The sequence below is a fragment of the Muntiacus reevesi genome, chromosome 6 (assembly GCF_963930625.1).
Source record: "Muntiacus reevesi chromosome 6, mMunRee1.1, whole genome shotgun sequence".
Lineage (NCBI taxonomy): Eukaryota > Metazoa > Chordata > Mammalia > Artiodactyla > Cervidae > Muntiacus > Muntiacus reevesi.
The window spans coordinates 34,594,898-34,611,662 of record NC_089254.1 but is presented as its reverse complement, the minus strand read 5'-3'; the positions used below and the strand labels follow the sequence as shown (position 1 = coordinate 34,611,662).

Here is a 16,765-nt window from a genome sequence, read left to right as displayed (position 1 = left end):
AAAGGAACTACTGGGTGCTAGGACAAGGTAAGGGGAGTGTGGCCCCAAAAAGGATGCTAAGATAGGAAGGACTGAGATCAAAAAGTAGACTTCCCTAGCTGCTAAGGTTAAAAGGAAGCAAAGCAGTATCGTTAAACAGAAGTGACAGGCTACTGTTTGCTCTCAGAGAAGACTGCTCTGGGATCAGTGTGATAAACTGACCAGTTAGGCCAAGAGATGCTGGTCAGCAGTAGGGAGGGAGCAGGATCTGAGTTAGTATTATTCCATTAAATGGAACCAGAGGTTACGGGTGACCTTTACACAGCTTGTCTGGCATCCAACAGAAAAGTCTACTTAGTCTATTACAAATAGGAATGACCTTACAGGCAAATATCTTTCCTTTTGTATTTCCAAAATACTTTCTCACTAATCTAAAATCATGGCTTCTTGCCATTTTTGACCAGGATTCACCTTTTCTGACCTCAAACATGGTTTGCTTCCTTGAACTTATATATGTATATATTTAACAGTTTTCTCTTTACTTTATTTTAAAGAAACTAGGGCAAATTCAACGTTAATGCTCTTATGTCATTATTTTTTCAAATTTCAGGCTCTAATGTCATTCTTTTACCCACTCATATTTCAAATATTCTTATGTATATACAATGGGTGTGAATAGGAGAGAATGTCACATATGTACATGTCATCTACCAGACATAAAGTTGTGAAGAGCTATTGTTAACGGTCAGAGTCCTAGAAAAGACTAAATCACATGAGAGCAGAATCTATACTTATAATAGATATGATATAAATAATAAAAAAGAAAAATTACCATCACCACCCTTTGGGATACAAAAACTCAAAAACCTGGAAGTTATCCAAATCTATAAAGTACAGATAAAATATTTTTGCTTTGGATATTTGCAATAGCTGAATGATGGACAATGCCCAGGCAATATCTACCCCTATATAGAACTGATTCATTTCAAAACAATCACTTTTCCCACAGCTTCCCTAAGATACATGGAAAATAGATTAAAATCTATATTTACAAATATATATTCAGGCAATCTAAACTGACTTATGTTCCTTGTATTACACCTTCACTATTTTGTCTAAGATGTTGCTATCACTATGGACATAAACACATACATATATATAATATGCAAAATGTTACATAGATATATACCACATATATTTTTTCCTATTGAAAACATTTGTAGAGAACTCACTACAGGAATTATAAATACTTTAAATGTAAATAAAACTGTAATAATTTTAATATCCTTTTTCTAAATCAGACTTTCTTAGGACATGTTGAGGTCTATGACTATAAATAAATTTGTCCTGCATTCTTTTTCTTTTCTCATGCTCTGTTAACGCTCAGCTGGGTCCCCACCCTGTTCATTAAACCCTTTTTCTAACAGATGTTGCTTTTTTTCCCTTTTACTCTTTCATGTTACCCAAGAGAGATCAAAGAGTTTAGTCATTCTTGTCCATTGTATGCAGAGGTGTGTGGGTGAAATTCTGTATGATTCTGCTGTTCACAGTGTTCAGGATGCCTTCCTAATGTTCCAGTTATTTTCGTTGATAATATCTGATATGTGTTGACTGCTACAATTAATAGAAATCATCTTTAATCTAGCTGGTTTCATGAGAATAAAGGAAAATAGTGTAAAGTACTTAAACAATATTCAAATTTTATCTATTTTGAAGAGATGATTGACTTATTTTGAAAAAGGAAATAGTACTTTTGAAAAAGTAACCACACAATTTTTCCCTGACAACATAGTTTATAATCAGACCATGAATGCATGGAGGAAGTACAAGAAAAGTACTTTTCAAAAGTAATTATTTAATATCACTTACTTATACATTTTATTTTTTAAAACTTATATAAACAACTTGATAAAAATGAAAAATTGTGCCTTTCACGTCCTTTCCCACGTGTGGTAGTGAGAATGAAGGCTATATAATGTAATGGAAAGAACTCTGAATTAGCTGTCAGGAGAGCTGAGTTTAAGTTCAACTTTTTAACCATAAAGTAGCCATGGGATTTGAAGATACTATTTAAGCAATTTGAATTTAAATTTTCTTTATTATGAAATGGAGGATAGGGATTAGAGGTGCTATGCAGTAACTATAAGCTACAGTATTATAAACATGCATTTTGTGCAAAAATTTATGAAAATTGTGAACTCTGGACACATCATTTTTTAAAAAGTAAGATATCAGATATTGCTAAGCTTTGTGCTTAGGATGCTACTAGGCTTCAGTAGTCTTGTATATATCAAATTTTGCAACTGAATTTTTTATACTAAAAATTTCAGGTCAAAATATTTTTCTTAGTAGCATAGTTGAAAAATACTTTTCATTTCTTTCTTATAAGCTTATTACATTTTTAAGACTTTTATTAGTATAAGGTTGAAAAGTGAATGGATTAAATTTTTTTGTCATCCCTGTGGCAAACACATCATTCGGTTTTGTCATATCATTTCACCTGAAGTTGATTTTAATTAAGAGACTGAAAACAACTGACTGCCTTATGCACTTTATGAACAAAGGGATGTCAGTTCACTTCTATCCTTATGGATATTTACATTGTTAAAATGGAAATATTTTGCTTATCAATGGCATGATATTTTCCTATTCCTCTCTCAGATAAGTCATTACATTTTATTCTAGAAAAAAAATTATATGTGTCTAAGAGATTGTGCAACTATATCCATGAACTTTTTAAAATTCTACACTGTTAGGAAAAATTTGCAAAAATCTGACACAGTGTCAAGGTAGTACCTAGGTCTGCTTTCTGGAATGACATAATACAAAGAATAGGTTTCCCTTCCTACAAATCTTCCATTTGCGTCCAAGATTTAGGCCAGCAAAGGGCAAGTCGATGTGGGACACTAAACATTCATCCTTTCCAGGTTGAGTAATTTAAATATGAGGTAAGACAGCTATTAAATGCCAACAAAACATAAATCAAAAGAAGAAAAGTTTGCCAGGATAAAAGCACTTTAAAGAAGCTTGAACCCTGGCGTGTATACAAAACCCCATTTGCAACACTAGAAACAACCAGACTTTCAGCCTCTGTATAAAGTTTTGTGATAATCTCAAGTGAGGTAACTTGTTCAAATAGAAGCTGGTCTTGAAGTTCTTAATCATCAAGCTACTTTTTAAAGTATATATTCATAAGGCATATTAGATAGGTATTTGTTTATTATAAGAGAAATACTGAGGTATAAAATTGTTGAGGAGACCAGTTTAATGTCATTTCAGTGGCAGCAAAAGTCACACAATGAATCAGTGACAGACCTGTGAATTGATTTTAGATCCCATTAGACTCCCTTTTTAACCGCTCAGCAATTCCTGAGATTGCTTTCAGTGGCCAGAGATGCACAATCAAATTAAAACAGCAGACTGGAAAATAAAAATAAAATAAAATGCAAAGTAGTTGTTCTATGCGGTTTGATTCCTAAAATTTTGAAACAATAATTTTATGACATATAAATATACAAATCTGAAGCTGTATTCAGGCATTAATATCAAATTTCTATCATTTATATAGAAATGGATTTAAATTACTAAAGTATATGAGTAAAATAGGCAAAAAGAGAAATACCAGTGTTAAGTGAAAGATGAAAGCCTATGCAATTAAATTTCTGAGGCAATGATTAAAAAATGTCTATTCACATGAATATATATTTATCAAGATACATTTGTTCTAACTGGAAATTCTAAAGATTCGTAAGTACAAAATTAATTTTGAGTAAAATTATAACTGCTTTCAAATATACTAATATTTTCATCAGCAGAGGTAGCTTGATAAGGCCCAATTACGTTAAGAAAAATGAAATAAAGACAATGTCAATTTTCTGTTATTTGATAATCTATGTGCCATATAAAATTAAATATTTTCTGTTTATTAGAGAATCTAAAATTCTACATAAAATAATAACCAGACTTTTTTGTTCTTGAATTATGACATCATCAAAATACCAAGAAATAGTAAGATACATCTCATTACTAAACTTACTTTGAATAAGAAGTGTGAAACTCATTAACTTTTAAAATATTTTAAGAAATCTATCTCAAATATATTTCTATTAATGCTACAGAATCTGATTTTCCCTTTTGGATTAAAAAAATGTTACAACTCTCTCTGATTATAGTCAAACTCTGGGTCTGGAAGACCCCCTGGAGAAGGAAATGGCAACCTACTTCAATATTCTTGCCTGGAGAATCCCATGGACAGAGGAACCTGTTGGGCTACAATCCATGGGGTTGCAAAGAGTCAGACATGACCGAGCGTAAAACATATTAGCATTCTTTTGTGTGTCTAAGTGGAAGTACCACAGGCAAGTTTTATTTTTGCTCAACACCTTTATTACATAGAGAGGGAATTAGCAGAAAAGAAAGTGACTTCTTTTGTGTGGTGTCTAAAGGATATTAAGCTAGGTAAAATAAGCCAGGCACAGAAGGGCAAATGCTGCATGATTTTAGTTATGTGAGAAATCTAAAACAGTTAAACTCACAGATTGAGAGAAGAGAATGAGAGAATAGAGCAGTGGTTGTCAGGGGCTGGAGGCAGAAAGATGGGAATTGCTGCTCAATGGGTATAAAGTTTCGGTTACACAAGATGAGCAAGTCCTGGAGATCAGCTGCACAGCACTGTGCCCGTAGTTAACAATAGTGAATCGTGCACTTAAAATGTTGTTAAGAGAGCAGATTTATATTAAGCGTTCTTACTACATTAAAAAAATACATAATTAAAAAAAAAACACATAGGATAGCATCCCACCAATGGGGATGGTACAACATCAGTACAGTATGAGACATAATATTGATGTCACTAGAAAAGTCATGACAACAAACTGACTAGTTGTATGATGATAGGGAGGCTGTCGAATTTTTCTGAGACTTAAAGTTTCCTAAAGTGAAAAGTGGAGATAACATTTCAATCACAGGGTAATGAATATAAAATGCTATAATATTCATAAAACCATCAAATATGCCAGCAAAGACAGTCATTAATAGTAATAAAATTAATTTAAAAACCACAGAGAGTAGTTATAGCAGGAGGAAAATTGGACAGAATAACAAGGGATAAACTGGATATACTAGTCTCACAAAAATCTAACAAAATCAGTGTAACCTATAATATAATAATGAAATTAAAGCATGGTTTTTATTTAAAAATATCTATTTCTAAGTGCAATGTATCTTGTTTCTTTTTGTTATTTTTTTTAAACAAAGTGTGTTTGAATTACTTTCACAGATGCATTACACAAAATAGCATTCTCTGGATTTACAAGTGTGGAGAAACCATGTTTTTGTTACACACCATGGGTGAGAAATTCACATAACTTTGCATATGGTAGCTTAATGTTTTATGCACAACATAAATTCAGCTTATTTGTAGACTCAGAAGTGAAAACTGAGTGTACATAAGCCACAATATGCTATAAAGCATGTTTTATCTAATTTTCACAAAAGAACTGGGAAATCATTTTTTCATTGGGGAGTTTAAAGAGTATCATCATGTCAATATACATCATGATTTATGATGTTTAGATGCTATTTTATTACTGTTTGTTGTGAGAATTTTAAACATTACTCAGTATCTTTTTCCTCAATATCAGTCCAAGTTCTCATTATGTGACATACCTGAACTTTTGCCATAGTCTCAAAATGGGTATTCCTATATGCCCATCCCCCACCACACACACACTGATACTAAAAATATGTTTCAGAACCAATCATAGCAATACCAGTAGTAACCTTCTAAGGCTTTGTATAGCTCTTGACTAGATTCCCCAAACTCAATTTGATCCTAATTTTCCAGCTCCTTTTGAAAATCACTGTACTCTATGCACGCTGAGATTATTTGCCACTTACCAACGCCTTTCATGTCTCTGTCCTTCTATTCTATCCTTCGAGTCTTACTAAAGGACCCTCCACATCCATCAGTATTTGATCTAGTTTTCAAAGTCCAGCTTAAATGTAATGACCTCTGTTCACTTCATCAAGCTATCCCTTAATTACAGTTATCACTTTGTTCAAACTAGGCATACATTAAGAAGTTCTGAAATATAAAATATAAATACATGACAAAATCTTTAATAATCTAAATAAGAATTAATGATTTTAATCCTCCTCTCCCCCTGCACCAACTAGTACTTTCTTTTAAAGGAGCAGATTCTCCACTCAGACATAAAGCACTGAATAGCATGATTGCTCAGGCCCATTACAAAATACCCATGAAAACCTTAATTTTTGCATCAATAAAATGAGGATGTGAAGAGTACATACTTCATTAGATTTTGTGAAGACAAAGGTAACATACTCAATGCTGCCATTACAAAGCATAATTATTGCTAGCAATTACCAGTTTTTGGGATTATCATTATTATTACTCATGTTTTCACCAGTGTTGAAGTTAAATATCTGTGTATGTGTTCAATCTTTGGGGGCAGACATTCATCTTTATGTTCCTCACCATTATTATTAGAACCTTACTTAGGAAAAATGCTTCCTATGTTTTTATTAATGTCAATTTTATCTTAATGACTATAAATTGCTGTGGAATACAAATTGCTTTCAATATCACAAAGGCATTGGTGGTAGCAGCAGAACAGAATTGTAGCTACAAACCTTAAGAGCCCTAGATTATAAATGCTAAGCCTCTATTATCTCCTAGTAACTTTTATGCCAAAACTTCTGGTTTTCTCATTATACCTTTCCTTTTCACCTCAATGCTATTCATATTACCTCACACTGATTCTCAGCATCAGTCTTTGCTATTTCTATTTCCCCAGATCCTCCAACTTCCAAACTGACCACATGCAGTAAGACTGGAGTGACTGAGAACCATGAGGAGCCTAAAGCAGAAGTCAAGACACTAGAGCAGGGGAGTGTCCTCAGAGGTGAACACATGAACAGGGGACGCCGTCTGCTTCTAGGTTAGCTCCTTAGTGTGCGTCCAGTTACCTTACACTGTATATTTTTGAACAGCAACTAAATTTTAAAGATTATAAAGCTAAGTATAGGTTCTTCATGGTTAAAATTAAGTACTGACTAGAGAACAAATACAATTGAAATCAGTGTTAGCAAACAATGTGACAACAAAATCTTTGTAAATCTTGAAAAGTAAATACCTTCTTACAGTACGAAGGTGATTCTAGTGACCAAAAGTTACAATCTTTGGGACTAGCAGTTCTGACTCTCCTTTGTGCTCTGGGGTAATGTACTTTCCTCTGAAGCACAGCAAGATCTTTCATATGGCCCATTCTGACCTCACCTTGGCCTTCACTTGGCAGGAAGACAGTGTTTGCCTATCAAGTGAACTCTTGTTTCCTTCTCATTAGCCCAAGACATTACAGGTACATCCTTGGCACTCACATGTTTATAAGCCTTAAGCGAACAAGGGCACTAAAACCTTAAGATTTTACATGATTATGAGGTAGTTATCCAACTAGTTTAGAATGGACTTAGATAATTTTCCTCAGGTTATCATCAAAGTGAACCATTATGATTTAAAACAAATCTACAAGATAACTTGCTGAGGGCTATTTGGAACACACACCAAGAGGAGGTGAATGTATTCTGATTTGTGGAAATTCAGTAAATTTCTTTTGCTGTTTTTCCAAAGTTTCAAATATATGAAACTAACACCTTCCTTCTCACACATATATCCAAGCTGTATTTTCACAACCTTAACCTTTGGTTCCAAATGAAGTAATTTAGGCAAGAAGACAAAGAGATAGATAAAGGAGGAAAAACAGAATGTGAGTCCAAGGATACTGAAAGGGTCCTGAAGAGGAAGGAGATGAGAACAGCCTAAACAGGTGAGCAGGTGCTGGGGTTTAGCACTACTCTATTTTTTTGTTTGTTTGTTTTGGAAAAACTATAATATTGATAACGAGAGTTTTTATGAACAGAAATTTCCTCTCAAAATAGATTATATATGGAATGAGTGAAAAGCAGCCAGTCAAGAGGGCACAGGAGACGGGAACTAAGCTGGAGTTCACATTAGCAGTGACAAATTACCTCCAGGAAGTCAAAGGTCTTTGTTCCAAACCAGCATTAGTAGTTCATGAGGAAAAGAAAAAATACGTTGGTTAAAGTACTGTTTATCTTTTAGTCCTCATGTCTGGGTTGACTGTGAATAAAGATGTATTCAGGAATTGAGTACTACAGATAATAAAGTCTTTTAATAAGTCATTGATACTGACATCATGCACCAATATGGCCTTAAGAAAACTCTTTAATTTTGTCCAAATTCTTTTCTGGAACTATGTGAACTAGATCTGACAAAACATGGAATGAAATACCCAGCAAGTTAAGAACTGAATGTTAACATTTCTGTTTTTTCTTTCATTGCTTTTAGGAATAAAAGGTGACAAAATATTGTGTGGGGGGAGAAAAAAGAAACCCAAACACTTCACCACTGAACCAAGTAAGTATAGAGAGTAAAAGTGTATTCATCTCATTAACTATGGTGTTTTCATATCAAATATTTAGAGCAAACAAGTCAAACTATAAAATGGTCATTTGAAACATTTTAAATACAGTAAAAAGGGATGTTGCTTTGGATTTTCACTTCTCTTTCTCTCTTTCACCATTTGTTTTTTTTGTTTGTTTTTTTTCCCCTAAACTTGTTTCTAATAAATTAGGTCCCCCTACCACCTCACTTGGCCACTTGTTCTTTTAATTTTGAGAAACAGACTTCTTGATATTATCTAGAGTTTAGATTGTTAATAGATCATAGAAAATACACTGGTGAGTTGCTAAAGTCACACAATTTATGAACTGTGATTTTTTTTCTCAAATGCAAACAGCAGAGCATTTTAAAATTTAATTTGCAATATAAATGGTGGTATTGTTTATTCAGCATTGTAATGTGCATGGTTTCCTGTCCAATACCATTCAAGTACTGAAAGATTAGGGGGGGAAAATACCCTAGAAACCATAATGGTCTTGCTCAAACCACATTTGGCTCAGGTTCACAGTGCAAATGCGGGATGCACTGCCTCTGGTGGAAATAATGGAGCTGAGAAGTCACCAAGAATCCTGAGTTCTGTTAGCCTACTAACCTACTAATTTATGTTATCCTGCTAACGTAAGTGGGAAAAGTCAGACTCCAACGCGTGATCTAAGAAATACGGAAAGATACAACCACCCTAAAAGAATGCCTCATTGTTTTACCAAGATATCCAAATTTCTTAACTTGGGCATCTCTGCTTGTACTCTTTCTACAGTACAAGAAATAAACTTTCATTCTATTGGACTCAATGACAAAATAATTTGAGAGAGATAACTCAATTAGAAAAAGTTACTTAGATGTATAAATTAGCTAACTGAGTTCCAGCTACCACTTAGAATTTTGGCTCCGGAGACTGTTACAAAGAGCATTTGATTCAAAGTTTTACATAGAAGCAAACACTTATTCTTGGTGGAAGAGAAAAAACAGACAAAACATTTTATTTTATATCTTGATATATTAGTTGTCATTGTAGAAATGACCTTAGAGATAGCCATTAAGCTTCACTGCATTTCTTAATGTCCCTTTGGTTCTATCATAAATTGAGATCATGGCATTACGAGAGTATTTATAGAGTTAATATTTTCCAGCCCTCATCTGGGTTCATCTTTCTTTAGATTTCCTCCCAGTACACAGAGGAGGCCGTTTTGGAATTTGAGAAAACAACCAGAGACTTTTTCGGCTATACCCCTCCTAAATTCATACATTTTTTATTAACAAATGTAAATTTGAGAGGGAAATACCATATAATAAAAGTCTTTGGGGAATATTCTGTTGCGTAAGGATGGCTTACACTTTTCATTTGAATGGCATGGATATTGAGAGTTTAAACTCAAAAATCATCTGTACTCTAGCTCTGAATCATTCCTCCTGTGAACTCTGCATGAATTTTTATAATAAACACGCACATGTGTATGAAGCATGTGACTTCATAGGCAGTTATCTGCAGGGTCAAGTACTATTGGAGCATAACCAAGAATTGACTGACACATATCTTACAGAACTGGAGTTAATTAATAGGTCTACCAATTCCCAAGTGCACTACAGGAAACACAAAATCTGCTTAATACAGCAATCAATGACATACTCTATACGGTCATAAGGCATTGACTATACAGCAAGAGGAGATTTCAGAATACAGTATTCAGGAGCTTAAATATTGCTATTAAAAGGCTAGAAGAGTAAAGTAAGATCATTCACAATCAGAAGACTAAATAAGGATTTCTTTGCAAACTGCTGATTGTTATTTAAAAGGAATTTTTAATTTCTTCATATTAGATCTGAAGCTATTAAATGATGAAGGAAGTTTTGCTTTGTTTCAAAAGTGATATCTTTATTCCTGTGGCATTCAGCCATCTTGAAAGGGTTAAATCCATAATTTCTAAAAAATGGGTTTCAATAATCATGGGGACTCAATATAAGACAGTTATTTTAAAGAACACTGAAAAGAAAAAACTGGATGTTAAAAAGTCCATGAAGTCATGATAAAAGCAAAATGTCTTTTTTGTGCCATAAAATTATTTATAATATATAAAGTCTGGACAGTAGTTTAAAAAAGAAACTATTTCATTATTTTACGTAATGAGGACAGGAAACAGCAGAGTATACATGCTACTTTTTCAACCAGAATATAGGAAAAGGTTTGTCTTAGTTCTGAAAGCCCATCCCTGTAAGTAAAAGTTACTAAATTCAAACTTCAAGAGATCTTATGAACTCTAATCCAACAAGCCTGGCCTCAGCCCAGGTTGCTATTTTATTTCTTATTTTGCCAATCCTTCCATTACCATCATGACTTTCCTAACTGCATGAAACACATATTGTCTCGTTGTCTCAACTTCAAAAACAGTGTAACTGTTTAAATATAAGTGTAGTATTTTAAGTACCAATAGAGATCAATTTAAAGCAGATTCTCTTTTAAGGCAGCTTAGCATTGAAAATTGAATTTTATGTTGTCTAGACGAGCCATCTTGATAATATCTTTTCCAGAATTTCCTAGATTGACTGTCTAGACTACTCCCAATTCCCCCAGATGACTGCATAATCATCTTCCCTCTGACCCCTAAAATAGTCTGGTACAGCATCTCCCCATAACACAGTTGCCATGCAATTCAAGACCACTGAGCTTCTGAGAGAGGACTTTTCTCAAAGGTTCTGAGTTTTAGAATTTCAATGAAACACTTGTTCATCAATATCCTACCATAAGGTGATTGGATGGGAAGCTTTATTTATTTATTTCAGTGGAGGAAAAGGCCGCCTCCATCTTGCTGGGTAAATGGCCTGGCTTCTGTACCTCTGCATCCTCCCACCCACTCATAAACCAGCAACGAGTAGTTGATGAGTTGAGAAAGAGGGAACTTTGCTAAAGAGCAACTTCAGAAAGAAAAAGAGAAATCTATATTTGGGTAAAACTGTAAAAATACAGAAACTATATGTGATATTTTAATTTAAATGGCCATCAAGATCATCTAAGCTTCAAAATTAAAAGTAGAGGAATTAAGCTAAATACAAAATGACCTGGCAAGAATGAGAGCCTAGTGCAGTAACTTATAAAATCTGATGAATGAGGTACATTTAATAGCAAAGTGACAGTTATTACCATAAAAGCTGCAATGGCTTTCATCCTGCGATACACATTCATATTTTAAAAATGACAATCTGCATTTTTTTAAGGACCTACTACCTATTAAGTAATGTCAAACTCTTATAACAGCAGGAAGTATAGACCATTCTCATTACCACTTTCTAGAAACAAAGACACAAAGGAAATTAGTAGCTTACTCTAGATTAAGTATCAAGTATTGAACTAAGGTTGGACAAAAGCTCTCCAGTGAAAGGCTAGAGGACATGAGTTTAATAATGAAGGGATTACAACTCCTTGAGTTTCTATAGCAAAAAATGTCAGTGGGCCATGCCGTGGTTGGAGGGTTGGGAGGCAGTTGGAGGTAATAAATTGATTTCTCACTTAAATTTAAGGACACTGAGGATCATAGAGGTTTGCTTTGTTTTTACATATTATGAGACAGAATCTCAGAGAGGTTAAGCAATTTTCCTGGACTCCACAGATAGTAAGTTGTAGCACATGATGAGAAGCCAGAAATGACCCTAAAACCCACCTATTTTCCACTAACCCTGTGTTTGGAGCTCAGCTCGCTGGGTCCCACTGTCCCATATAGCAGGCATATGTGAAAAGTGCAAGACAACATGCATAATGTTCTCCAGAGATATCCCCAATAAACAGAAAAGTGGGACCCAAGTTTTAGGGTGCCTAACTATTGAAAATAGCCTAGAAGCAAGTGAAGAAGGAAAGATTTATCCAGAAGTTGCTAAAAAGTTAATCATGCAAAATCTGCAGGACTGTATGCAAGAAATTATTCCTAATTTCGTCAATACGAAACAAGTAACTTAAGTAGAACTGCCTTTCCTTAAAGTTTAATTTACTTAAAAGTCCTGGGTATGTCATCAGGTACAGAATGCGAGCTTGTTCAAAAAAGAAGGATGCATGGGGGGGAAGAGGTTTATGAGGGCAAATGTCTAAACTAGTGAGAACTTGGGAAATGGTTTTAATCTTCCCGGGATCATCAGGAAAGTCATAATAATCATGTTTAGTCTAGAAACCACATAGCCTCAAAGGTGTCTTCTTTTACAAAGAAGGTACAACACAAAAATGTTTTGATTATTCAGTGTTTGGGTTGTAAGAATATATTTGTATCACTTTTGGATGCCATAAGAAAAATAGAAAGGATTTAAAGTTATAAAGAAGTGGCTAACATGTAAATTACATTTCAACTTTAGGATTCCAGAAATATTCTGGGAACAAACCTTTTATCTGATGAGTAATTCTGGATTCCAACTGGAAGAAAATTCTGTCACAAAAGATTTTTTCACCACAAGAACACTTTTGTTTTTCATAGGATTTTGTGCCAAAAATTATAAAGGGCTTTATAATTAAAGGCTACTGATAAATTCAACCCATGGAATTGCTTTCAAACTAGAAACTTTTCCTTTAAATTCATCCCTAATTTCAAGTTTTGCTTAAATTTACCCAACTTAATTTTTTCACTAAAACATCTTTTAGGAGCAAGAGACAAATGAACATTTTTTATCTTTTTTATACTGACAAAATTATAGTACAAAATATAAATATAAAGCCTAGCTTAGCAAGAACACAGCAAGAACACAACTGTGAGCAATCTAGGTCAAACATGTGATCAGAGCATTGAGCACATGTATGGCATCCTTTCTTAATCCCTGGGCAGAAGAAAACAACTGTGGTGGCAGACACTTCTGGCTGAGGAGGGAAACGGTGGGGAAAGCTGGCAATATACAAATGAAGGAGAAAACAGTACACATTCAGCCTGCTGACATCTGCTACACATGCAAAATGGATTGGACTCTGTAACAGAGAGGAAAAGCAAATGCTTTCTTCCTTCCTTCTCCCTGTTCCAGTTATTGTTGAGTGATGGTCTCAACTCTTTTTGTATTCACAGATTAAAATTAATAATAACATCTGAATTCCAAGTAGGAGCTATCGAACAGCAAACTAATTTCTTCAATGAAGTGAAGAAATTAGTAATAAAGTATTTGAAAAGGAAGGCGTCACAGACAAACACCATTTTTAAAAAGCCAGCTTTACCTCAGGATGGTGTCCAATTTCAATGTAGGTGCAGACTGGATGAAAAGCCCCCGTTCCACAGGCATACAAATGAGTCTGATTATAAGCCTTAAGCACCTTGATGAAATTAGCACATTCTTTCTGTAAAACAAAAAGAAAAGCAGTGAGTTCTAGCAGTGAGCATGGTTGAGGTATCCTTTAGTGTGCTAGGCATGTTTAAACAGATTTCTTTTGTGTCCTTTCACATTAGTTTTTATAGCTTATTATTCTATTGTTTGTTCACATTATTACACGAGACACAGAAGGTGTTTGCTCTCATTGTTACATGAAACAAAGAAGTTCTTATTTTTTGGGGGTAAAATATAATATTCCCTTTAATGTTTTTATTAAAACTATAATTTATTAAAAAATGGAATAAAGTTATAGATAACCAATTATCATAAGTGACTTTTCTAGAAATGAGGGAAGCAGCAAATTATTTAGCCAATTAGTTAAATCATAATAATGATGAAAATTTATTTGCAAAAGTCAACTTTAATTTTGGAAAAGTGAATAAAAAATAAACATAATAAAAGCCTCTACTAGTAACATAAATGTGAAACATCATCAGTAACTCATATTGATTGGCAACTAACTTTGAACTTTAGCAGTGCTACTTACTGGGCTGCCCTGGAGGCTCAGATGGTATAGGACCCACCTGCAATGCAGGAGACCCGAGTTTGATCCCTGGGTTGGGAAGATCCCCTGGAGAAGGGAATGGCTACCCACTCAAGTATTCTTGCCTGGAGAATTCCACAGACAAAGAGTTGAACATGACTGAGTGACTAACACGCACACACACACATATGCGTGTGCGCGTGACACAGACACACACATTGATGCTTACTAGTGAGCTTTACAGACTTAAGAAGATAAAGCCACCTCCTCTTGAAAAAAGTCACTGAAACCTCAAAGATGGTTTGTGTATAAGATGAGACAGAGAAGATATTAGAGTTTAGAAAGTCTATAGACTGAGGGTCTTTATTAGAGTGGCTATAGTTAATAAATATCTTCATGCAGTACATGTACATTGTAAACCAATGCATGGATACCCTTACCAATGAGTCATGGATCCTCCAGGTAAAGAACATCTACTTTATAAGAGGGGATTATAGTCATATCTTATTATGTATAGAAGTTTAGACATTCCTTCTATTTCATTACACAAATATCACCTAAGAAATATGATAGAGCTATTTATATTTTTCTATATATTCTATCCTATGAAAGAAAATGTGTTTCTACAAACGAATAGGAATCTTAGCCTTCTGTTCCTGTTAAGGGAAGATTCAGGGGGAAAAAAATCAGATGAAGTATAAACTAGATAATTTTATTGCCAAATTAACCCTGAGTAGAAAAGACATAATTTTTGCAAAATATTTTTAAATAAATGAGTTGCTAGCAATACTGTAAAAAGAAAACAATGAAAAGAGAAATTCAAATTTGGTGCTCTGTGACAACCTAGAGGGGTGGGATGGGGTGGGAGGTGGGAGGTAAATTCAAGAGGGAGGCGACATAAGTATACCCATGGCTGATTCATGATGATGTATGGCAGAAATAGCAAAATATTGTAAAGTAATTATCCTCCAACTAAAAATAAATAAATTTATTTTTAAAAATCTTCAAATAAATGCTATGGTCTATTAACCATATAAAAATCTTAAAATTAAATATATAAAAGTAGAAAATATGAATTTGTCATGGGACATACATTATCTATTTTTAAATATTCAACTGATTAATAACTGCACTGAAATTTTGTTATTGACCATAGACTTTTTATACACATAGTTTTGTGTTTTTGCCCATAAATGTGGAAATAAAAACCAAATATACAACTAAAAGTGCAGATAAAGATCAAATGCAGACTAGTGCAAGCAGTTCTGGCAAATGTAACAGAGAATTGGGTTGGTCCTGACACCTTTAAGTTTGTAACACTCCCTTAAGTCATTCTCTATAACATGTGACTCTTCAAGTGAAACTTCAGAATGTATTTGGACTTATGTAGTTAGTTGCAATTTATAACTGAGATGTTACAATAATTTAAGTACATTCCCAAGCTGACATTTGTATTCTGTGTTTATAACTGATGATTTTGGTTTTAACTTTAATGCCTCCATAAAATAAAGGGCAGACCAAACCTGAGCAGAATAATTGTTATTTAAATTCAAATACTTGTTTTCCATCATCACTGATTTATCCAGGATGAAATCCGAGGATGTCCTATAAACATATCATCCCAAAAGTAAGTTATACCTCTATAAGGGAAAATACGAAACTTGACTGTTAGGACTTCACTCTTTCTTATCAAATGCTGAGCAGTTTCGGGAAGTAGCTAAAATACACATCTGATTTGTCTCACTGTTTTACATCCTGAGTGTTTCCTTTGTCTGGAAAGGCATTATAACAAAGAAAATTAAGCACTGAAATCAACTAACTTTGAAACTAATTTTGCAAGTTTCTATAAAGAAAAATTTTCCTAGCTTAAGAGCATCTTACCCATGTGCCACTCTGAACATGACACATCTTAGACAAAACCTTAGGTAAGCTTATACATAATCCAACTCTCAAGTCTCTTAGCCACAAACTCCCCATTCTATAACAGTTTCTCCGGTTTGAGAAAGAGGATAGAGCATGAATTCTTGCTCAGAGGAAAGAGGCTGTGGACAGGGAAACATCTGATAAACTCATTTACAAATAAGACATTCATGAGTCTTACCCAAAGGATTTACTTGTACTCTTAAGAAAATGCAGTTATTTGAAAATGAATTATTTTCAGGAATATGTTTTATGAAACACGTAGGTGGCCACATACTCTGCTTTTACATAAAGACAGCCAACCCTGATTGTGGACTCAATATTACAGCATTCAAGATTATAAACAACCATTTCCAGCACCATATGTTGAAATTAAGAAACTGGCTGTGTACACACATATTGGTAAGCAAACGAATATTCTAATAAATAGCAGTGGCAGATCCAGATGGATGACTTATCCATTCTAGAAAAGAACAGGGTTTTACTTTGCCCACCAGGCCTATAAAGATACATATGCAATTTTAAATACAAATCCAAATTCTTTAATCTCAGTA

General features: G+C 34.0%; 1 protein-coding gene across 1 annotated transcript in view; it reads right to left on the bottom strand.

Moving 5' to 3' along the window:
- Nucleotides 1–16,765, bottom strand: part of SEMA3A (semaphorin 3A) — a 228,468-nt gene that overhangs the window by 122,542 nt on the left and 89,161 nt on the right. Inside the window, exon 4 of the mRNA XM_065939538.1 lies at nt 13,656–13,775. Coding sequence (XP_065795610.1) covers nt 13,656–13,775 — 120 coding nt within the window. The remainder of the gene's footprint in view (nt 1–13,655; nt 13,776–16,765) is intronic.